General features: G+C 44.5%; 1 protein-coding gene across 4 annotated transcripts in view; it reads left to right on the top strand.

Annotated features, from left to right (window-relative positions):
- The window catches only part of UNC13B (unc-13 homolog B), a 354,256-nt gene that overhangs the window by 45,766 nt on the left and 284,834 nt on the right, over positions 1–23,656 (top strand). For all 4 annotated transcript variants that reach the window (XM_039543401.1, XM_039543398.1, XM_039543403.1 and 1 more), the window contains exons 2-5: positions 11,469–11,498; positions 15,432–15,531; positions 22,107–22,224; positions 23,376–23,499. In XM_039543401.1, the coding sequence (XP_039399335.1) occupies positions 11,469–11,498; positions 15,432–15,531; positions 22,107–22,224; positions 23,376–23,499 (372 nt within the window). The remainder of the gene's footprint in view (positions 1–11,468; positions 11,499–15,431; positions 15,532–22,106; positions 22,225–23,375; positions 23,500–23,656) is intronic.

The raw sequence follows: 23,656 nt of genomic DNA, 5'->3' as shown, positions 1-23,656 counted from the left end.
CTACAGTTAGTAGTTCTGCAATTTCACATTTGAGTTCCTTCAGAACTCTTGGGTGATACCATCTGGTCCTGGTGACTTATTGCTGTTTAATTTATTAATTTGTTCCAAAACTACCTCTGACACCTCAGTCTGGAACAGTTCCTCACATTTGTCACCTAAAAAGAATGGCTCAGGTTTGGGAATCTCCCTCACATCCTCAGCCGTGAAGACTAGAGGAATTCTTTGCATCAGTTTCTCCGCAATGACCTTATTGTCCTTGAGTGCTCCTTTAGCATCTTGATTGTCCAGAGGGCCCACTGGTTGTTTACCAGGCTTCCTGCTTCTGATGTACTTTAAAAAGTAATAGCAAATATTTTTTTGAGTCTTTTGGCTAACTGTTCCTCATTCTTTTTTTTTGGCCTTCCTAATTGTATTTTTACACTTCATTTGCCAGTGCTTATGCTCCTTTCTATTTTCCTCACTAGGATTTAACTTTTACTTTTTTAAAGGCCTTCACAACATCCCTTGGCAACAAGTCTTGCAGGTTGACTGTGCATTGTGTGAAGAAATACTTTCTTATGTTTGTTTTAAACCTGCTGCCTGTTAATTTCATTGGGTGACCCCTGGTTCCTGTGTTATGTGAAGGGGTAAATAATACATCCCTATTCACTTTCTCCACACCAGTCATGATCTTATAGACCTCTGTCATATGCCCGCTCAGTCATCTCTTTTCTAAGATGAGCTGTTCCAGTTTTTTTAATCTCTCCTCTTTTGGAAGCTCTTCCATACCCCAATCATTTTTGTTGCCCTTCTCTACCTTTTCCAATTCTAATATCTTTTTTGAGATGGGGTGACCAGAACGGCATGATAGTATTCAATATATGGGTAACATTCTGGTAGCCTTTTTATTGGCCGCTGCACATTGAGCAGATGTTTCTGGAGAACGAACGGCAAGATCTTTCTTGAGTGGTAACAGTTAATTTTGACCCCAACTGTTCGTATGTGTAGTTGGGATTACTTTGCACTTATCAACACTGAGTTTCATCTGCCATTTTGTTGCCCAGTCACCCAGTTTTGTGAGATTCCCTTGTAACTTTTTGCAGTCAGATTTGTATCATCTGTAAACTTTGCCATCTTACTGTTTACACCAGGGGTAGTAAGTAGATGGACCGTGGGCCAAATCTGGACAGCCAGATGCTTTTGAACAGACCCCGAAATCTTTTTATTTAGTAATTTATCATTATTTATCCTGGAGTCTGGACCTTGACTATACATTGACCAAGAAATTTGGACCTTGACAAAATATAGACTACCCCTGATTCACACCCTTTTCCAGATCATTGATGAATATATTGAACAGCATTGGTCCCAGTATAGATCTTTGAGGGACCCCGCTATTTACTGCTCCACTGTGAAAACTGACCATTTATGTCTACCCTATAGTTACACTTAAATTTAATTCAATAAGGTCTCACAAAGATATGTAGGAAACTGCCATATTTGTCACATTGAGCATAAGGCTTTGCTCAGTAATAAAAGTTGTGAATTACAGAAATAGTAAGGGGTCTGTGAAAGAGGTGGGGGTATAGAATTCGTGGCACCCACATCCCAGGACACCTATTAGGTTACAGGGTATTAACTGTAATGGAGTCTCTTGTGAATGACACTAAAATGTGTGTAGGCATGTCAGGGCAGCAAAATGCATAAGCATCACACAAGGGCATGACACGTGGCAGGTCTGGAGCAAAGATGTATCAGCCTTGTTGCTGTAGAATGAGTGGAGCAGTTCGGTAGGTTCCTGTTCCTCCTGGACCCTTAAAGGTGCACCTGGGACTACTGGAAAACTGCTGAAGAATCGAGCGGGCAGGCCTGCTGCCTGAAAATCCAGCAGATCAAGTAGCAAAAGGTGAGTTAAGGTTAGAGCCTGGGCTTTTGGTGGGGAGAGGAAGCCTAGCTTGGCTCAGTTTTGAGATTTGCTGTAATTAATGACGCTTGAAGCCATTTGAGTCTGTCTTGGTTTGTTTGGGAAAGGTTGAAGAAATCTGGTCTGATCCCTAAGTAAATGTTTTCTCAAGGTAAGAAACACTGATGAAAAATAACTGACACTTGAAGGGAGGAAATAGACAAAGAATTCTGTTGTGGATGGACATGAAAAGTAAAAGATGCTGCCCCCTCCAGACAGGCTGTGAGGAAAAAGGTGACACTGACTTGCTCTTTCTTATTTGGATGGCAGTATACAAGCACTGCTACATCTAATGCACAAAAAATGCCACCAAATCTTTTGTTACTTTTTCCGTTTGTCTTCAACTTTTTAGAGCTTGACTTACGTCAGTTTGTTTAATTGATAAATATTGAATGAAACTACATGTCATTACACTGAATAGTAGGAACATACTCAAGTGTGATGCAGGAAGCTGAAGAGTTGAAATGTACATTCAGCTGAAATTCCACTTTCTCTGTGACTGGAGCAGTTTAGAACTGCCCCTGCTTTACGAAAGTTGGGGTTGAATGCAGACTCTGACCAACTCCTGGGTTGTTCCTTTTTGTGAATTTAAACATTTTGCCAGAGGTCGGTCTACTGAGATTTTTGTCATAGAATCGAATAGAAGATCATTGCCAGAATTTGCAGTCTTTAGTATTTGGGTTCTTTCGTCCAGACTAGTTGATTTAATCTTAACCTTTTTATAACCTTGACACGTCTGTTCTAATTTTAAGCTGGATGCTTCTCAGATAGTTCTCTCTCTTTTCTTTTTCATATTGTATTTTGGAAGAAACATTGGTTATATACAAATAATTGGCACAGTCCCTAGACACTGGTGAGGGATCTGAAAGAGTAGGAATTCTTTTAAAGATAGAAAAGTACAATGAACTTGTAAGGCTGGAGCGTGTGTTGGTGGGTCAGGGCAGTGATTCTCAACCCAGGGGTATGTGTATGCCTGGGGGTACATCAACTCATCTAGAGATTTGCCTAGTTTTACAACAAGCTACATAAAAAGCACCAGCAAAGTCAGTACAAACTAAAATTTCATACAATTACTTTATACTGTTCTATGTACTATACACTGAAATGTAAGTACAATATTTATATTCCAATTGATTTATTTTATTATATGGTAAAAATGAGAACATAAGCAATTTTTCAATAGTGTGCTGTGACACTTCTGTATGTTTGATTTTGTAAGCAAGTAATTTTAAATTAGGTGAAACTTGGGCGGGGGCGGGGGGGGGTACATAAGACGCATCAGACTCCTGAAAGAGGTACAGTAGTTAGGAAAGGTTTAGAACTACTGAGTCAGGGGGCAGACAACATTCCTGGACCTCTAACAAAGGGAAACTTGAAAAATTATGGAGAATATTCTCAACAGGGATTCTTTTTTGTTTTTGTTTTTTTTGTTTCAATACTGTCCTGCCTGTGCCATTTCCCATATGCAGGCAGAATATTTGGTGACTGGGTCTAATTTTGGAGTATAAGCAGGGAAGTTGTCTTTTTCTTGAATTTTTTTCAAGTAAAGCACTGTGCACCCATAGAATGCTATATAATGGAGCAGGGAAATCTGATACTTCTGTGTGAACTTATGAACTGAGTGAAATGCAAGTCTGAACTACTGCAGTGCTGCCGCTTTTGTGTGCAGTCAGGGACATGGCCAGAGCTTCCTGAGAGAACCCAATATAATAGCAGTGTTTTTAATTTTTGGGGGGGAGGAGGGAAATAATTCAGGACTAAAGGTTTATATGAAAGAGCTCATAGACTTTAAGGTCAGAAGGGACCATTATGATCATCTAGTCTGACCTCCTGCACAACGCAGGCCACAGAATCTCACCCACCCACTCCTGTAACAAACCCCTAACCTATGTCTGAGTTATTGAGCTCCTCAAATTGTGGTTTGAAGACCTCAAGCTGCAGAGAATCTTCCAGCAAGTGACCCGTGCCCTACACTGCAGAGGAAGGCGAAAAACCTCCAGGGCCTCCGCCCATCTGCCCTGGAGGAAAATTCCTTCTTGACCCCAAATATGGTGATCAGTTAAACCCTGAGCATGTGGGCAAGACTCACCCGCCAGCACCCAGGAAAGAATTCTCTGTAGTAACTCAGATCCCATCCCATCTAACATCCCATCACAGACCACTGGGCATACTTACTTGCTGATCCTGGCAAAACATTTTTGCAAGCTTTTCTGTTAAATTTAGTTGGAGACCACCAATTAAACTGTAGCTTCTCGTTGTTTTCCCCCTTGTACCCAAACCTAGTTTCAGATATTTTGTTCTTGTTCATGGAACGGATGTGGATTTTGTTGTGCAGCGTGGTGAGTGACCAGCTCTGTAAATCGTGTGCTGGATTTAGTTGGAATGTAATCTTTTGGCCATCTGCTCACTCTCTCTGTATCTCTAGCCCCGTATTTAGCAAAGCAAATGCAAAAGGTGAGCCTGAGACCACAAATGTATTGAGAAATTCTATGTTACATTTAACACTTTCCTGAATAAGAATGTGTGTTCGTTTCAGAAGCTGTGATTGCGGAGAAGACTGTTCTTTCGAGTGTGATCTCTGATCCAGTTGGTTTCTGGTGCTACAGTCCAAAACCGTCGTCCTGACTCTGTGGTTCAGAAATACTATCACCACATTATTCTCTGCATATCAGCTTGAGCATAAGAAGAATGGGGGCAGTTTTAACATTTTTTCCACACACTTCTTTGTAATGAAGGGAACTTTTAGGCATTGGGGTCCAGTAATATTCTAAAGCTGGTAAAAGCTGCAGCGTACTAGTGGTTTCAGTCAGAAATGAGTAGTCTTTGGAATCACACGTTTTGAAATCTGGATAGTTGACAGGGTGTTAACTTTGTCTTCTAGTCTTTTCAAATAATACCAAGATGGTGATAGACTCTGGCTCATTCTTTTTGGGAGGCATTGACTGATTTTTTTTCAGCAACCAGACCTTGCCACTAGTTCTTCCCTCTCCCATATACTTTGTGTCCAGATACCAGTTGATCTGTTGTCTCAATCAGTCCTGCAATAGATATTATCGTATCCTTCAAGGGGAAGTGGACTGGAGGATTTTCACTCTAATAGGTCATTGAGTGACCCAAGGTACTTCTGCGCCTCCTCTCCCAGGGACTAAATTCACTATGGTCTCTGCAGCAGGAGGGTGAGCATATCTTTGTGGTTGTCATACCCAGGTCGCTCACCTGGAAGTTCAAAGCTCTATTTCTAGACTACAGTTTCAGCTCTTGTTTTATAATAATAATAATAGGAGGGACCTTGAAAGGTCATTGAGTCCAGCCCCCTGCCTTCACTAGCAGGACCAAATACTGATTTTTGCCCCAGATCCCTAAGTGACCCCCTTAAGGATTGAACTCACAACCCTGGGTTTAGCAGGCCAATGCTCAAACCACTGAGCTATCCCCGCCCTGCTCCGCTCTGCTCCTAGCATTTGTTTTTCATTTTTTTTCTCCTTGCTGAGCATAGGAGGATTATCATTCAGCACAGTTTCACATTTGCTCCTGAATGACAGAGCTCTCTCAGGGCTGCCAAGTTTGCTGAGAGCTGCTGTTTGAAATGAAGTAGGATTTAACAATTAGTTTCAAAATGCTGCATTCCCAGAGCTCAGAAGTGACAGAATAACCATTCTCTTCTGCAGATAAGCGAGAAATGTGGATTTTTGGTGGGAGGGTTAATTTCTAATATTTTTACTTTTTCTGGGGTGATGCATTTACAGTCATGGTTGAGTCCCCATTTAGTGGAAGGTTACCAGTTTGCTATATTGGATTGAACCTTTGGATCCCCCAGACTTTCAGGTCTGCTGGGTTTTGGCTGAGTTGGGTCCTTGTTTCCTTTTCTTGCTTCCAGGGCCCAGTGTTCTCGATGCAGACTTTACTGGCACCTCTTCTTGGGATGTGGGATAGGGATCAACTGCCCTTGGCCCTGTAACCTGCGCTGAAACTCCCAAACCTCCCTGTTTGCCTGTGTACGCTTTCCCCAAAGCTTCACGCTTGTGGACTTTCTTGTTTCTAATTAAACTCTTTGGGGACCATGTGACAGGCAAAGAAAGAAACACAGGCTTTGCAAAGGAACTTCTATAATATTCTGGGCTAGTCTACACTAGAAGCGCTACAACCGCACAGCTGCACTGCTGTAGTGTGTCTGGTGAAGACACTCTGTGCTGACGAGAGAGAGTTCTCCTGTTGGCAGTAAATCCACCTCCATGAGACGCTCTCCTGCCAACACAGAGCTGTTCACACTGGCACTTAAGTTGGTGTAACTTACATTGCTCGGGGGAGGCTTATTCACACCCCTGAGCGGCATAACTTTACTGACAAGTGGTAGTGTGTACAAACCCTCAGTTTACTCCTAGACAGCACGAGTGTTACTAATCTAAGATGAAGCAACAAAATACTTGAATGCAATTTGCCTTGTTCAGTCTTCACCATTCCTAAGAGTCCTTGGGTCTTGGTCAGTGTCCTTGGGGGAAGGCAAAGTCCTTTTGGCTTCCTTTCCATTAGCTGTCTCATCTCTTTTCCTATTGGAGGTTTGGCCTCTTGAACACAGAACCTCTCCTGCTTATGAATGCAGTCTTAGTCATGAGCCCCAGTCAGACTGGGTTTACTTGCAGCAGACCCTTGTTTTGTAGGGGTAGTGAAGTGGATAAGAGTAGTTAGCAAGCCAGTAGTACATGGGAGCCATCTGGTTGTTGATTCATAGAGTCGAAGGCCAGAAAGGACCACTGTGATCATCTAGTCTGACCTCCTGTAGAACATGGGCCATAGGACTTTCCCAAAATAATTCCTGTTTGAACTAGAGCAGATCTTCTAGAAAACAATTCATGGCTCAGCACGACTCTTTCTATGTTAGTTTTGCATAGTATGAGAAATAGAAGTTGTTATGCATCACAAACAGGCCACACATAGACCAGTTCAAACTGTCTCTCAACACAGGACACAAAGTAGGTTCAATCATAAATTCATTTTTTCGTATCATTTAATTCCCCGAATTGTCATTAGGGTCACCAACTTTCTACTTGCACAAACCTGAACACCCTTGCCCCAACTCTGTCCCACTCCTCCTCCTAGGCTCCATCCTGCCCCGCCCCTTCTCTGAGCCCCCCCGCTCACTCCTTCTGTCTCCCCTGCCCCCCTGTCGCTTGCTCTCCCCAGCCTGCCTCACTCGTTCATTTTTACCAGGCGGGCTCAGGGGGTTGGGGTGTGAGAGGGGCTAAGGGCTCCAGCTGGGGGTGTGGGCTTTGGGGTGGGGCTGGGGATGAGGGGTTTGGGGTGCAGGAGGGGGATCTGGGCTGAGATCAAAGGGTTCGGAGGGCAGGAGGGGGATCAGGGCTGGGGGTTGAGGGGCAGGGAGTGAGGGCTCTGGGGTGGGGCCAGAAATGAGGAAATCAGTGTGCAGGAGGGTGCTCTGGGCTGAGACAGTGGTTTGGGATGCAAATGCCTCTTTAGGAAACCCCTCAACTAAGCCTTTAAGGATTTGGTGGGGAATTAAGAAAAACTCTGTGCCCCTATCTCTCTCTCTCTCTCTCTATAAAATTTAATTATTATAGAGTGTGTGTGTGTAGTGCCATGCCCCGGGCAAGCTTTTCAGCAGCAAGGATTGAACCCACAGCCTCTGGAGTTTAAAGCATGAGCTTCTATTCTGCCTCAGCTAAGATTCAGCTCTGTTAGCCAAGGCCAAAGTGGGCTTATGAGCCTCTAGTAAGTGGCTCAGAATAGTGGAGGACAGAGCACCACAGTAGGTGTAGTGCACAAAACCTCCACCTCTCTGGCTACCATCAGATAGAATTCCTGCAAACCAGGGCAGAGGAGCCTTTACTAACAGAGCAAAAGGATCCTCCACTTGTGTTTGCGGCCCCAGTGTGTTGGCAACTTGAGACTGTACACTCTGTGGTACAGTCAGTCACTTTTGTAGAAAGCCACTAGCATACTCTGTGTACTGCCATAATTAATAACCTCTCTGAGTCTCTGCGTTGGGAGCAGTCTGCTTCACTGCCAACAACAGTGGAATCTTACTATTCCTGACCACGAGGAAAGATCCACTGACATTTGGAGTTTTGTACCCATAGCATCTGGGAAGTGGATACACTGCCCTGTGCTAGACTTGAAATTGTTAAACAGCTTGAGTGCCTGTACTGTATGGTTCAAAGAGGAGTTGATCAGCCACCTCAGGGAGTCACCTGGAATCCTTAGACCTGCGTGTTGTATATCTGTACCAGTTATTACACAGCATCAACATCATCTGAGATTCCACCTCTGAGGAACAGTGTGCATGATCCCACACTTTTTATATTGCACATTATATACACACACGTCTCAGCAGTTCTAGTCTTTAGCAGAACAGTTCTAGCTTCTGGTTGAAATATTCCTGTCCTGTTGTATGGAGAGAATGTTACATAGATCCTATCCTTTTGACTCAGAATATATACACTTGTAAAGTATTTTTCAGTGTTAAAGTCAGTCTCCAGCATCTCATCCTTACTTGTAGTTCTGTTCTGGTGGTTCCATAACTGCAATATTCATTATTACTGTCTGTTCACAGAAATATTTCGCTTGAAGGTCAGTCAGTATGGCCTTCCAGCACGAGTGTTCTCTTCTGGAGAAAAGATAATTGCTTCTTTAGTTCTCAAGCCATTTTCATACTCCGGTGCATCTTACCTTTCAGCTTATTAGATATGTTTTCTTGTAAATGCTATGACATTTGCACTAGAAAAGCTAGCAGGAGCTTGGAGAGATCCTTTCTAGGTGTTCATACTTTATAGTACCGTTGAGTCTGCGAGTTTCTCAAAGTGCAACATATAAAAAACCCCAGCCAGTGAGAGATGGCCCTTATCCACTGGAAAAACAACATGGGTAGACTGTCTGTGCATTAGGAAATGTACACAGATATATAGTAATGTTATAGTAATTTATTCTTGATTCTTAAACTCCTGTGAATTAGACATGTTACCTACTCCTTGAAGAAGCTATCAGTGTATTTTTTTTAATGACATGATGGTGCTTTCTTTCCATGTTGCCCCTTGTTCATGGAACAGCCTTCTTAAACTAGCTTTCTTGATTGCCACCCGGTCTTCATTCAAGACCCTCTCGAAAACCTTTTTTTATTAAGGCCTGCTACAAGCAAGTTTATAACTGTGTGTGTGTGTGTGTGTGTGTGTGCATGTAAAAAATTAAACAGTTTATTCCTGTGACACTATGCCCCATATTCTTCATAGAGATATTATGATGTGTTGTGTGCAAGATGGGTCATGTGAGATATCATTGGAAAGGTTGATTTACTGAATGTGATTATCTTATTTGTATGCATGTATCATTTCTGAATCTGAAGTTAGGAATATTGACTATGTAACAATTCCAAGTGGGTTGTGGCAGAGCTCTGACCTTGCTCCTGTGGGTCCTGCACTTCTAGGCGGTTTATGCTGCCTCAGTGGCTCACCGTGACCCTCCACGTAGCCCTTCTCTCTCTAGGGCCAGGGTTACAGTCTACTGAGCCCTTTTCATCATAGGCTGCAAGGAGGTTGGTGAGAGAACTCCCACAGTCTCTGTTCAGCCTCCTGTCCTGACAGGGACCTGACTTCCCCTTCCAGGAGATGTTCCTGTAGTGGTGGGTTGGGGGGAACCCGGGCCCGCCCTCTACTCCGGGTTCCAGCCCAGGGACCCTAATGGTAGCAGTTGTTGGCAGCCAACCTTTCACTGCCAGAGTTGCTACATATCCCTGGGCCACTTCCCCACAGCTCTCCTGCTTCTCCCTTCTTCACCCTTACCTTAGGGCTTCTTTAACAATGGTTTGAGGGTGTCTTCAGTAACCAGCCCTTCAGCCGCACTTCCTCTCCTCTGGCTCCCTGGCTCTCCTCTGCCTGACTGGAGTGAGCCCTTTTTAAAGTATCAGCAGGGCCTTAATTAGAGTCAGGTAGTCACATTAACTGAATGGCCTCACCTGACTCTTTACAGCTTAATTAGAGTCAGGTGTTCTCATTAGCCTGGAGCAGCCCCTGCTCTGGTCAGTCAGGGAACAGAAAACTGTTAATCCAATGGTGAGTATATCTGCCTTCTGCTATTTTGCTGTACCCACCTGGCCTGGGTCTATCACAGGGTTTACACCTGGGGAACGTCCACCAGACAGAATGCTATCAGCCTGGATGGGCAATTAGGGAGAATAATAGGACCTCGAAGATGCTAATCTCCCACCATCCTGAGAAGCTTCCTGTGATGCTGCAAACAACCTTTGACTCATGACTGCTTTTACACTGCAGAGTCACGTGATCATGTCACCTTGTACTGGACTCCATGTTGGACTACTAGTAATTTTCCACGAATAGGAGGTGGGGATCTAACTGGGAAACAAAGGATTCCCACCATATGTAAATCCTATTAAGGCAGGCAAGTGAGTTAATCAGGGTTCATTCTTCACTGAATCCCCGCCCAGGATGACTGCTGGAAACATCTAAGAAACTAGGACAAAAGTGGGGGAGAAGAGCTGAGCCAAGGCTGGTTAGTCCCTCTATCCCTAGCTTTGTCTACAAGTGTCCAGCATCTTCTACTGAATATCGTTAGATCTCTGTAGAAGTGGTTGAAAACATGTAGGAAGAGCCAGCACCATGTGACCTGGCATCTCTGCATGGACAAGATTTCATGACTACTTTCAAGGTCTTGGAATTTGTTTTCATTCCTCACTGGAACAAAACCAAAACTTTTTGAATGTTTTTGTGAAACAAAATTGTGTGAAAGATCAGATTTTTTTAAAAAATATTTTTTCTTCCTCATTCTCTGGAAATGACTATAGAGTCCATCATGGACCTCAGAAACCTTCCTGGTGGAATGGAATATGTCTCAGGGAAATGTTTGAGCTTAGATACATCATCATATTGAAACAAAGATACATTTAATCAAAAGTGTCTAGTATCAGGGGGTCGCCGTGTTAGTCTGTATCCACAAAAACAACAAGGAGTCTGGTGGCACCTTAAAGACTAACAGATTTATTTGGGCATAAGCTTTTTTTACCCACGAAAGCTTATGCCCAAATAAATGTTAGTCTTTAAAGTGCCACCGGACTCTTCGTTGTAATTTAATCAAAAATGTCCCAGCCACCTCTACTCTGCGCTCACCCACAGTTTGAGAATAGAAGGTTTACTTTTTTTCAAGATTGCTTCTTTAACTAACAAATTAGATGGTATGGAATAGTAAAATTCTAATAGCTTCTGGTTTGCAAGAGACTTAAGTGCAGTTATAATGTATGTGTAAAGTCAATGATGACTTTTAGTGTCAAAGTGCTGTACAAACATTAATCCTCACAACTACCTTTCGGAGCCGATTACCTCAGTTTACAGGGGAAATCCGTGTCACAGGTTTGTTATACAGTGAAAAATGGGATCAGAAAACATAGAACCCCTGTCGCGCAGTCCTGTGCTGAGTGCTTGACAGATCTTGTGTTGTATAACTCCTAGAATAAAACTGTTACCATGACACAATCACTAAATGTGTATTTTTTTTTTCTTCACAGTGAAAAAAGCAAAACTCCAGGGGCCACCAGGTGAGCTAGACTTTTCTTGCTCTAAGCAGTCATTAACCTGCAGGCACCACTATTGATTTTTACGGCTGTTCAATAGTCTGTTCTCCTCTTTCTGCTATATTGTGTGGGCTAACATCACTGAATGTATGTTTCTCTTTGCTGTGGGTATTATTGGGCACAGCTATTACATACTGTGTGTTTTCCTCATTTCTGGGAAGAGAGTAATTCAGAGGTATTGGAGAGACTGGAGGAGCAATCAAGTACACACAAAGGTTGTCTAATTTTCATACTTTTAGAAATGTTTTTTCTTATGTTCACTAATAAGCCTGAGCTGAATATTTGTGTTCCCTCACTTCTTATCTTGTCTAGATTCCTTCTGTGACTCAGTTTTCTCAAACTCTTGTTCACTAATAATTAGCATATGCAGAGTATTCTTTGGTAAAATCATCTTTCCGGCTCATTTCTCTGACCATGTCAACCCCCTTGGGATCTCTCTGGTGGTTCCCCCTTTTCCTCCCAGCTTCTGGTCATTGACTTCAAAGCTCTTCATAACTTAACCCTGCTCTGTTTAGCTGCCCGAGGAACTTACTGTGAGGCTGACGGCTGCCTTCGCTTGGCCAACATTCCCAGCTTTTCCTGCCCCAGCCAGTTTTTCTCTCAAGCAGTTTTGTGCTTCTTCCATGCTACCCCTTATGCATGAGAGATTTCGTGATAGATCCAAACAGGCACTACCTTATCCTCCTTCAACTTTCTCATTCAGACTCTCTCTTCTGCCGTGATCAGGACCTTGTGCCACCTCCACCCAGCTAATCCCCCCCGCTGCCCCCCCCCCCCCGCGGCAGCTAACCATGCCCACCCGCCCCTCCCACCAGAGGAGCCCACCTGCAGCAGCTAACCCAGCCCGCCACCCCCCCACATCTGGGGAGCCCACCCTGCAGCAGCTACCCCCACACTCTGGGGCAGCTAACCCCACCCAGGGAGTCGGCCCCAGCTCACCTCCGCTCCACCTCCTCCGCTGAGCACGCCAGCACTGCTCTAATTCTCCTCCCCTCCTGGGCTTGCCACGCTGATTGGAGGAGAATTAGAGCAGGGGCTGTGTGCTCAGTGGAGGAGGCAGAGTGGAGGTGATCTGGGGCGGGGAGTGGTTCCCCTGTGCGCCCCCTCCCCCCGTTACTGCAGGCAGCCCTCCCCGCCCGCGCGCCCCCCGCCCCAGCTCACCTCCACTCCACCTCCTAGTTCGCCTAGTGGTTGCACCGGCCCTGGCCATGATGCCTACAAAACACTGCCTGTTAAATGTGGCTGGGTGCGTGATGAGCTGCCTTCCTCTTCCTACTCCATTATTCTTACCAGCTCCCTCCACTCTAGCTAGTTCCTATGCCCTGCTTCCGCCCCAGGCGATGACAAAACTTGAAAACCTCCACTGAAAAAACATGTAAGCAACAAAGCTGGGCCAGTGTCACCTTGTTCTCTGGCTTGTATGTTAAAGGCTTCATCCCCAACCCCTTTGTGTGTCTTCTAGTTCAGTGGTGCCCAACCTTATTACCGAGGAGGGCCACATAAACCTGAGCACAACCTCGTGTGGTTCAGTCTACATATTTTAATAAGATTTGAAGTGATTGTATTGGTTTCTATTTTTTCTGCTTGTTTTGTTGTATTTAGATAGGTTTTCTATGTACAGTATTGTCGATTTACACTTGTGTAAACTAAAATGATGTAATATTACAACAAAACGCAAATTGGCTGTTAGTATATTGTGTTGAAGCAGGCCATGGGTCTTATGAAATGCTCTAGGGGGGCTGTGTATAGCCCATGGGCCATAGGTTCTAATATAAACTCTCCCGATCAGAGTCTCTCTCTCTCTCCCCCTCCCGCTCCCCAGTGGTTTCATAGATAAGGCCAGAAGGGACCATTGTGATAATCTAATCTGACCTCCTGTATAGCATTTGCCATAGGGCTTTCCTGGATTAATTCTTGTTTGAACTAGAGAAACTATTAGAAAAACTTCCAATTTTGACTTAAAAATGTTCAGTGATGGAGAATCCACCACACCCCTTGTTAAGTTGTTCCAGTGATAAACTGGAAAACAATGCCTGGCACAATGGGGCCCTCATCCTGACTGAACCCTTTGGGTGTTGCTATAACAAATGTTTTAATATTTTCTATTATCATAGTGCTTAAAGGCCCTGATCTGGGGCGAGAGTCCCATTGTGCCAAGCACTGTGTACACATAATGTAAAACAAATTAAAAAATAGCCCCGGCCCCAAGAGCTTACATTCTACAAAGTGATCCAGTATCGAGCATTGTATTCAAATATAAAGTACAGTAGCTGAATATTTCTACTAAAATGATTGGCAGTGAAATAGTTAGTACTGTTTACACATTAGGTGTTAAATTTCAGTGTTAATTCCCTATATGAGATGAATGAGAGCTGTCCATGCTTTCCCCAGCGCTATTGTTTCCAGCAGGCTGTACACTCAGTTTGTATTTCATTCACATTTTAAAGATTATATTTGCAACAAGGGCTAGGCACTTAATTTTTTAGAGAAATAAAAATGGTTTCTGGAGCCTAGTTATGTGGCAGCCTGAAAACAAAGGCAATTATGCAGCAATTTTCATGGTTGTATAATCTCTCACTACATGGGACTCATTCCGAGATGTGTGTGGCTTCATTGACATACCCAACGTCTTATTGTGTGACAGTGGTAAAACTGGGAATACAACCCAGAGTCCAGTGACTCCCAGTTTTGTCTAAACCACTGGACTATGCTGCCTCCCTGTCATCCTTTTGGATCTGGGCTACTGTCTACTTCAAAATTCCCATACACAGTAGCCGCAGTTACAGTCCATCACAGTTCTGATTTCTTGGCTAAGAGTGTAGAAAGCTTCCTAATCAGTCTGTGTGGCCAATTGCTCGGATATGGTAGTGTAGCCTGCAGCACCAGTCTGCAGTTTTGAGCATGAATCAGAGTAGTAATGGACTATGATCTGACTTGTTTTGAGACTCGCTGTACTGGGACACTGCATTGCTAAAATGTTCCCTCTTTTGAAATGTGGACCCTGCTTGTTTAGTACATGACTTGTGCAGAGGTTGATGATTGGTTGAGTGCCTCAGGCAAGAACTGCTCCTGAAATGGGAGCTTGTTCATTCTCAGATTGCTGGGTATTTAAACTTTGCATCGGCCTATGCCCACATGTCTTTTCATCATGGCTAGTAAGGAATAAATAGCAGCTACCAAGGAGGTGTGGTTCGGAATTGTGCTGAGTAGAAATACTACAAGGTAATTAGGTTATTTTTATATTTATTTATTTATTTATATAATATAACTCAAACTGGCAAAACACGACAATGTGGCTTGTTCTTTTAGTACAGCTGGCTTAATATTAAGCTGCATAAGTTTCAAAATACATTTTTTCATCAATTTGTTCTCAGAAACCCTTATACATGGTGTCACAGAGGAGGATCCAGATTCATGAGAGTAGCTTGGTTAACTTGGGGCTATGTCCCTCAGTGCATATTGTACACATTTATCATTACTGCATCTGTTTAAGGGATAGATGATGTCCTGGCCTTTAGGTCCAGTTTCCCCCACCTGCCTTTGGGCAAGTTGTCACTTGTATTTGTTTTTCTTCAGGATTTGATATTTTCTCTTAAAGCTGCTGTTAACTCACTGTAGGTGATCGTAGCTTGCCCTCATTTTAGAGAGAGAATGATTTTATTCAGTCCTGTATGAATCTCACCTCTCTAAGAAATTGAGGGTAACATTTTTGTGGAAGATGCAAATCCATGAAAGATTTTTTTTCAAATGTGTTTTCTTATGGACTTCATAAATAGCCAGATAATGTGCCTACCAATAGCATTTTTTTGTGTGTGGTAGAACTAGCAGCTTTATAATGTTGCTTTTGTAAGAGATGGTAATAGCAAAAAGTAATCATTTTACTCTTTCTTTGTTTAGATAAATTTAATACCTATGTGACCTTGAAAGTGCAAAATGTGAAGAGTACAACAGTTGCAGTGCGAGGCGACCAGCCCTGCTGGGAACAAGACTTCATGTTGTAAGTACAGTCTTGTACAACAACTAGATGTGCATAGAAAGATCAACCCTTAAAAAGAAATACCATGACCAACAGTTCTTCTTCGAGTGCTGTCCCTATGGGGTGCTCCACTCTAGGTGACGGTGTGTCCCGGCGCTGTCGATCGGAGATTTTCGGTAGCAGTGCCTGGTTGGGGCGCACGCACCCAGATGGTATCTCCCGTCTAGTTGGAATCTTCCTGAGTGCGTGCGCCCCACACCCTCCTCAGTTCCTTCTCAACCGTCCTCGGCTGAAGACGGGACTCGGGGCAGTGCTGCCTTCTCTTCCCTGATCTCTATAGGAAACATAGAAATAATTATTAATTACTTCCCAGTTGTTTCCCTTCCTTAGTATAGTTACATAGTTAGTTAGTTAGTTTAAAAAAAAAAAAAACACAAAAAAAACGTCAGGCTTGTCTCCCATTGAGACACTTTCCTCGCCCATCTCTAACTCACAATGCCAGGAGCTTTGGGTTTCAAAAGATGCATCTCCTGTCAGGACTCCATGCCACGGTCAGATGGCCACTCCCAGTGTGTGAAGTGCCTCGGGGACACCCACATCCCCACGAAGTGCTAACACTGTGCGAGCCTTAAATCAAGAGCTCGTCGTGACAGGGATCTGGGCCTCAAGATCATTATGATGGAGAAATCCCTGCAGCCACTGTCGGAGACGGGAAAAGTGGAACCCGCTCCCACACGCTCCCCAGCCAGATCGGAACCGGTGTGGAGCGTCGCTTTACCCTCCCTGGAGCGGAGGCACGAAGTGCAAAAGTCTCACAAATGAGACTCTAACAAGGGTAAGGGGTCTCCGGCGAGATCCCTACCCCCTGTGCTGACAGCACGAAGTACATCTGCTTCAGCCTCTTTGGATGCCTCAGCTACTGCTCTGACAGAGCTGAGAGGCAGGGACCAGACTTCCCGCGCTGGGAAGGCACTTACCCGTTCGGTCCCCTCAGCGCCGCAAACGGCTGCGGCACGGACACCTCACTCCTCTTCGGCACCGAGGCACGCTGCAGCACCGGCACCACGTACCTCGGCACCAGCAACAGCTGCGGTGCCGACAGCGCATTTGGCACTGACACCAAGAACAGCCGCGCTGCTTTCAGCCTGGTCAATTTCAGCGCTGAAAGCAGCCGCGATCCCGCCAGCGCGCTCTGCCTCAGCAACAAAAATAGCCGCAGTGCTGACAGTGCGATCAGCCTTGGCACCGCGAAGAGCGTCGGCACCCAGCCACTCTGCGACCCATGCACCAGCTGCGGACCCCCTGCAGGGCACCTCCAAGCACAATTCAACAGGAAACTCTGTCACTCTCTCCTAGTAAAGAGCTAGAGCAGAGAAATCCCTGCAGCCACTGTCGGAGACGGGAAAAGTGGAACCCGCAGGCACCTTTACCACCTCAGGTCACGGCTCAAGTTCAGCAGCCTCAGTTTCCCTACGCTGCCCCTCCATGGGTGATGCCTGGGTTCTCCTACCCCATGACTTGGCCTCAGTGGTACCCATGGCAGAATCCTCCTACCAATCATCTTCCTTCGGTGCCTCAATCTCTTGCTCTATCCACTTCCAGGGTGCCTGAGCCCCCTCCTGAGCCGGGGAGCTACGTACCATATCCTGACTCGCCTAACCCTAACTCTCCACCAGCCTCAGATGAAGCCATCCTCCCTTCACCTCCACAGACCGTGGACGACTGCAAACAGTTCCAAGAACTTTTTTGGAGGGTTGCGATCAGCCAGGATATTCCCTTGGAAGAGGTTCAGGAGAAGCAACACAAACTCCTTAAAATCCTTCAACCGTCTGCACCCTCGAAAATCGCGCTCCCTATAAATGAAGCACTCATGGAGCCAGCTGACACTCTCTGGCAAACCCCAGCTTCTCTGGTATCAACTTGCAAGAAGGCTGAGCGTAAATATTACGTTCCTGCAAAGGACGCAGACTTCCTATTTTCTCATCCACCACCGAACTCCCTTGTCATCGATGCAGAGGCACAGAGGACCAAACAGTCACAATATCGACCCACCCCTCAAGACAAAGACCTTAGACGCCTTGATGTCCTGGGATGCAAGGTTTATACATCCTCTACACTACAGTTCAGGATTGCTAACTATTCTGCCCTCCTCGCCAGTTATGATTTCGATAATTACAATAAGCTTTTCGAATTTGCCTCCTACATACCAGAGGACAGAAGAGCAGACTTCCAATCAATCCTGTCTGAGGGACAACTGATCTCCAGAACAGCCCTACAAGCGTCTTTAGACACGGTGGACACAGCAGCCCGTACTACTGCAACTACTGTGGTTATGCGCAGAACCTCAGGGCTCTCTGTATCCGGCATTCCTAAAGAACTTCAGACTAAAGTGGAGGATCTCCCCTTTGACAAGGACAAACTCTTTTCCCAAAAAACTGATGAACTCCTCCATACCATGAAGGATTCCAGAGCGACATTGCGCACCCTGGGCATTCAACCATCTCTCCCCAGGAGACAGTGATACCAACCCTACCAAAGACCACGCACACATCAGTACTATCGCCCTCAATCCAGACCATACGACACAACTCGGAATCATACTAGACCTCCCAAACGCAGACAAAATCAAAATCAAGCCACCACCTTCCGCCCACAGGGCAATAAACAACAGTTTTGAAGCTTTGGTTGAGGGTCTGCACGACCACCCCTTGATTCCACCACTTGTCCATTTGGCCACCGCCTCCAGTATTTCCAACATGCCTGGCAGCGGATCACACAGGACCGCTGGGTCCTTGAAATAGTTCAGACCGGTTACTCCATCCCTTTTATATCCTACCCCCCTACCCTCCCCCCTTCCCTGTCCCTCTTCAGGGACCCTTCTCGCGAGCAATTACTTTGCACAGAAGTGGCGCACCTTCTGCAACTAGGCACAGTGGAGCCTGTACCTCTGCAACACTAGGGGACAGGTTTCTACTCCCATTACTTTCTAACGCAGAAAAAGACCGGAGGATGGAGGCCTATATTAGACCTACGCCGACTGAACAGATTCGTGAGGACACAAAGATTCAAGATGGTCACACTGGGCACAATAATACCCGCATTGGATCATGGGGACTGGTTCACAGCCCTCGACCTACAAGATGCTTACTTCCATATATCAATTCATCCAGCTCACAGACGCTTCCTACGATTCACAATCGGTCACGATCACTTCCAATACTGAGTTCTTCCTTTCGGACTCTCCACGGCTCCAAGAGTTTTTTCCAAGACCCTAGCCGTCATTGTGACTCACCTCCGCAAACACGGAGTCACACTTTTTCCCCTATCTGGATGATTGCCTCATCAAGGGTGACTTCTATGGCGACACACTTCAAGCCACGTGTCTCGCCATCTCCCTCTTTCGCAGCCTAGGTCTCCAAATAAACACCCAAAAATCCACCCTGATACCCACGCAACAGATAGAGTTCATTGGAGCTCATCTCGACTCAACCCAGAGCAGGGCCTCGCTCCCATACAACGGATTCCTCGCTATCACACCGCTCATACGGACACTCTCTACTCGTCCCAGGACACAAGCAAGAATCTGCCTACAGCTCCTTGGTCACATGGTAGCTACCAGCTTCGTGGTTCAACACGCCAGGCTACATATGAGATGCCTCCAGGGCTGGCTCAACTCCAGTTTCAAACCCAGCAGACATCCCTTAGGGATGCTGCTAACTCCTCCTCCCAATGTTATAACTTCCCTACAATGGTGGACAAATCCCTAATCCTACAGGTGCAGCTTCGCTGGGCTGTTCACCTTGTACATATGGATGATATGTGATTTCCCAAAGCCATATTTTATGGACAGTTGAAAACAGATAAAGTCCTGTGCAGCTACAAAATTTATATCTGCAGGTATAAATCAGATATCTGCAGAGCTGCAGGGCTCTTCCGGGAACTGCAGTGGCGAAAGCAGCAGCCTGTCAGGCCACCGCTCACCGGAGCCAGTACACTGTGTGGTTATACCACCTCCTGCCCTGCCCACTGGGGCAGGCACCAGGCTCACCAGGGTGATGTAAGGGGCACACACCTTCATTTTGGATGAATGTTTTCACCCAGTGGCAATCTCATCATCTTTACTTATGACAGCCACCAGAGCTGCTCTCCCTTGCAGCCAGGAGCACAGACAGGCTGCACTAAGGTTGCTACGCCACTCCCAATTAGTTGCTAGGAACATAAAAGCAGAATGCTAGCAAAGGCTGAACAACATCACCGTGTTGCTCACAGCCTCACCCAGGCAATGGGACAGTGGTCCCGATGTTGCTCTGTCACTAAAACATTCCACATGGCACAAAGTATGGATTGCAGTACGTATCCACTGTATATTACGCTGGTCCAAGAGAAATAAATTTTGTTTATGTTCATATTGCTATTTACCAACCCAGGTTCTCTAATCTTGTACTCTTTTATGAAGCTGGATAAGGTGTATTGTAGCTTCTTCCCCCAAGGAAAGACTCTCTTAACAGCAAAGTGTGCCACATTGACCTGTCCCAAAAGGTATTCGAAAATAGCAGAACAAATCAAAGGTGCTTCCTTGGCTGATAAAACTAATTAGTGTGTTTTAGTATTTATTTTTTTATAGCTCTAAAATGCCTTGTAAAAGGTAGCAGTTCAGCTTCTGGCAGTGTTATATGTGGGATATTTGAGATTTGCTTTTTTTCCAGGTAGAGCATTTCCACTTTTGTCTTTGGAAGCATTTTCTAGTTTGGAAGTAGCTTTTAAACTGCTGGACATCTCACACAAAGCAAAAACTGCTTTCTCTTTGCAAATATGAATGTTGGTTGGTTACTTTCTTTCTAGCCCTAAACAGCATTAAAGTTTTAGATTTTAAATCAGAAAGAAAAATAACATTGTGAAATAATGTTTCTTGGTTTGTCTGTTCTCTGGTTTGAAATTATTCTTCCCCTAACCAGTAGATGGAGAAAGGGAGACACAGTTGAAGCCATCAAAGCAGTTCATTTGGCTGATATTCCTCCTTAAGATGGTTCACTGACTAGTGCCTCAGAATTTTGAACAGAAGTTGGTTGGGGTTTTGCACTTGATTTCTTGATCTGTACATTGAAGCTAAGTAGAGAGCTTTGTTTGGGATTCAATTCTCTGGGTTGGGACAAGTACCAAGATACTTGCAACAAGCCGGTCATTTGTATGACAGCACTGACAGAGCAAGAAGTTACAGGAAACCATTTGTGTACGTGTAAGCACTCAGTTTTAAAAAATACTGCCTATACCTCACTCAAATGCTAGTCTGAACATTGCTGAACTCAAAGCCTGCCTATCCTGGGTCAAGAACCTATGCTGTGGAACTGGAAGGGAAACGTGGATATTAACAGGTGTCCACTTACTTTGCTGCAGGCATAGGATTTACTTTTGTTTCAACAGTATTTTTGTTTTTGTAGCATATTTCTACATGAGACTGTCCCAGAGGACCCTGAAGTTTGCGGTCTCCAGTTGTACAATTATTGATCTGTATCTGGGTGATGAATAAGTTAGTGAATAATTCACAAGACTCTTTAGCCTGGTGGCAATCTAGGGACAATTCACTATTTATAAGACTTCCAAATTCCTTTGACAAACATTAAGTGTGGATGCACTCTGCCTAGCAAAAGGATTCATGTAGCAGTGCATCATTCCCATGAAATCTGATCTCAAAAGAACTGCAACTGTACAAAAATGCTCTGAAGATGAGCCCTTCAGAGAACTCGTATTCCAAAATGTGGTCCCTGACTCAGATTGTAAGCCTTCCTTGCTGTTCACAAAAAGCAAGGTGCATCCGATTTTTTCCTCCTGTGCTGGGAAGCCTAGAATAGGGCAATATTTCACAAAGCATTCCTGAGTTGCTGTTTACCTTACAGGAAAGGCAAGTAGGACACCTATAGGCGTAATGTGTTGGTAGAGGACACAAAAGTGGTCGTTGGATTTAGGGGCTAGTGTTTAACTTTCTCTCAAGTGGGCATGCCAGAGAGTGGTCTAAACAAGTTACCTATGTTGGGATGATACATCAGGAAGAGATGTACTGATGAGAGATGCTCCCTTTACCCATGGGGCAGGGAGGAAATTCTTCCTATCTATACTCCTGGTAACAAAGGTCTTGAACAAGCTCAGCATATGAAGGCTACATGTCCCGCCCTACTAGACCCCTACTGGCTGAGAATCGCATGGCCATTCCCTTTGTTAGGGATGGGAGTGGCTGATCCTTTCACACTGAGAGGAGGACCACAGAGAACCAGCCCAGGAATACAGAGAACCAAGTCACCTCTATGTATTCCAGCCCAGAATCCCACTCCATGTGTCATTCCGTGTTTCCTTATAGCTGTGTCAAGTCCACCAGATGGATAGATGACTGAATTTGGAAAAAGGCTGTAGTCTAATGTGAAGAGGTGCATATAAATTTCCTTCAAGAGATATAACAGACCCACCTAATACTTTAAATTACAGTAGCTTAATTGAGGTTATTTATTCCCTTATGTGCAAATGGTTGTCATTTAAAGTCAAAAGCTGAGTTTACAACTACTTTCTAGTTTTCTCTTAAATGTTGCTTTTTTGTTTCCTTGCAGTGAGATCAGTCGGCTGGACCTGGGCCTGATTGTTGAAGTATGGAACAAAGGGCTGATCTGGGACACTCTGGTCGGGACTGTGTGGATTGCACTTAAGGCCATCCGGCAGTCTGAGGAGGTTAGTGAACACGTAACGCTAATGTGAAAGTGCATTGCCAAGGTTAACATGCCTCTAATCTAGGCACATAGTGCACATAAACTACTGTATGCAAGTTACTGGTGCTCCTGAGAAGCTTGGGGAAGTGTGTGTGGAAGAGGCCTGTATTTTTGGATCACAGAGGCCACTAGTAAGCCAAACAAAAATTGAATCTACTGTACATGCTTCTGAGGTCTCAGTTCTACAAATGTAATAAGAGATCTAATTTTGTGAAGAATGTATAGCTTTGATAGCTCACATATAGACCTCTCAAAAACTGATTTGTTAGAATTGTAACGCTCATGGGAAAAATTGTAAAAATATTACTGCATAGCATGTATTCAAAATAGGGACTGTTATGGGCCACCCTTGTAACTAACAAACTCTGACCTTCACCTGGTGGCATGAGGACTTTTCCTTTGGAGTTATACTTAATGCTAGAGGATACCTGCAGATTCCCTAAATAAAGCCTCAAAACATATACTATGATTAGTGTTGCTTGCGAAGTGACAGGGATTTCCTAACTTCTGAAATTCTTCTGTTAGCTACTCAAGTCACAAGTTCTGAAAGCAGGTCTAAGCTTACACATTTATTTACATAACCCAGTGTATGTGGACACTATTTAAAAGAGAGAGTTTACAGAGCTGGATATTCTAGAGCCGGGAGATGGTAATTAACTTTGGCAATAGGAGAAAATAGGCAAAAGGAGGTAGGGGGAACCCAGCCACCATGAATTTGATTGTGCTAAATTGTCTTAGGAGCCCCAGTTCTCCTCAGTGATTGTTATTGAATTCTCTATGCAAAATTCCCATCGGATGTGAGTAGGTTTGCTGCAGTTACATTTTAAATTCTCTCTTCCTTATCTTGGTATAAGCATTTAAATGATCCTGCAGAATTTGTGCAGCCAGATCTCCAGGGGAAGTAGTCAGCAGTGGGATATGGCAAACAGAAAACTGGGTTAATTTTAGAAGTAAAGACTAGCAGAGTATATTGCTAATCTTATTAATCCTTTTGGGTTGTTCCTGGGCTCCTTACATCAGCAAATGTCCAATGGAATTCATTATATAAGGATGACTGCCAGGATAAAGGATCGTCAGACCTAGGGACTTGAATTCGTGGCTTTTAATTTATAGGAAGGACCTGGAGAGTGGTCTACGCTGGAGGCAGAGGTCGTAATGAAGCATGATGAGATCTGTGGGACCAAAAAGCCAACTCCCCATAAAATTTTGCTGGATACAAGATTCGAGTTACCTTTTGGTGAGTTGTATTTTGGTGGCTTAACTGGAATGCTACAATCTGAGGGATAACATTTCAATGGAGTTCTGTTTATATCGTCATTGTTTATATAACAATAGAACATGTGCAGTGCTCTGAGCCTAACTGCAGATGAAATTTCATATATTACAGCTTCCTT

Source organism: Mauremys reevesii, linkage group 6, assembly GCF_016161935.1.
Source record: "Mauremys reevesii isolate NIE-2019 linkage group 6, ASM1616193v1, whole genome shotgun sequence".
Taxonomy (NCBI): domain Eukaryota; kingdom Metazoa; phylum Chordata; order Testudines; family Geoemydidae; genus Mauremys; species Mauremys reevesii.
This window is presented reverse-complemented; position numbering and strand designations above follow the sequence as displayed.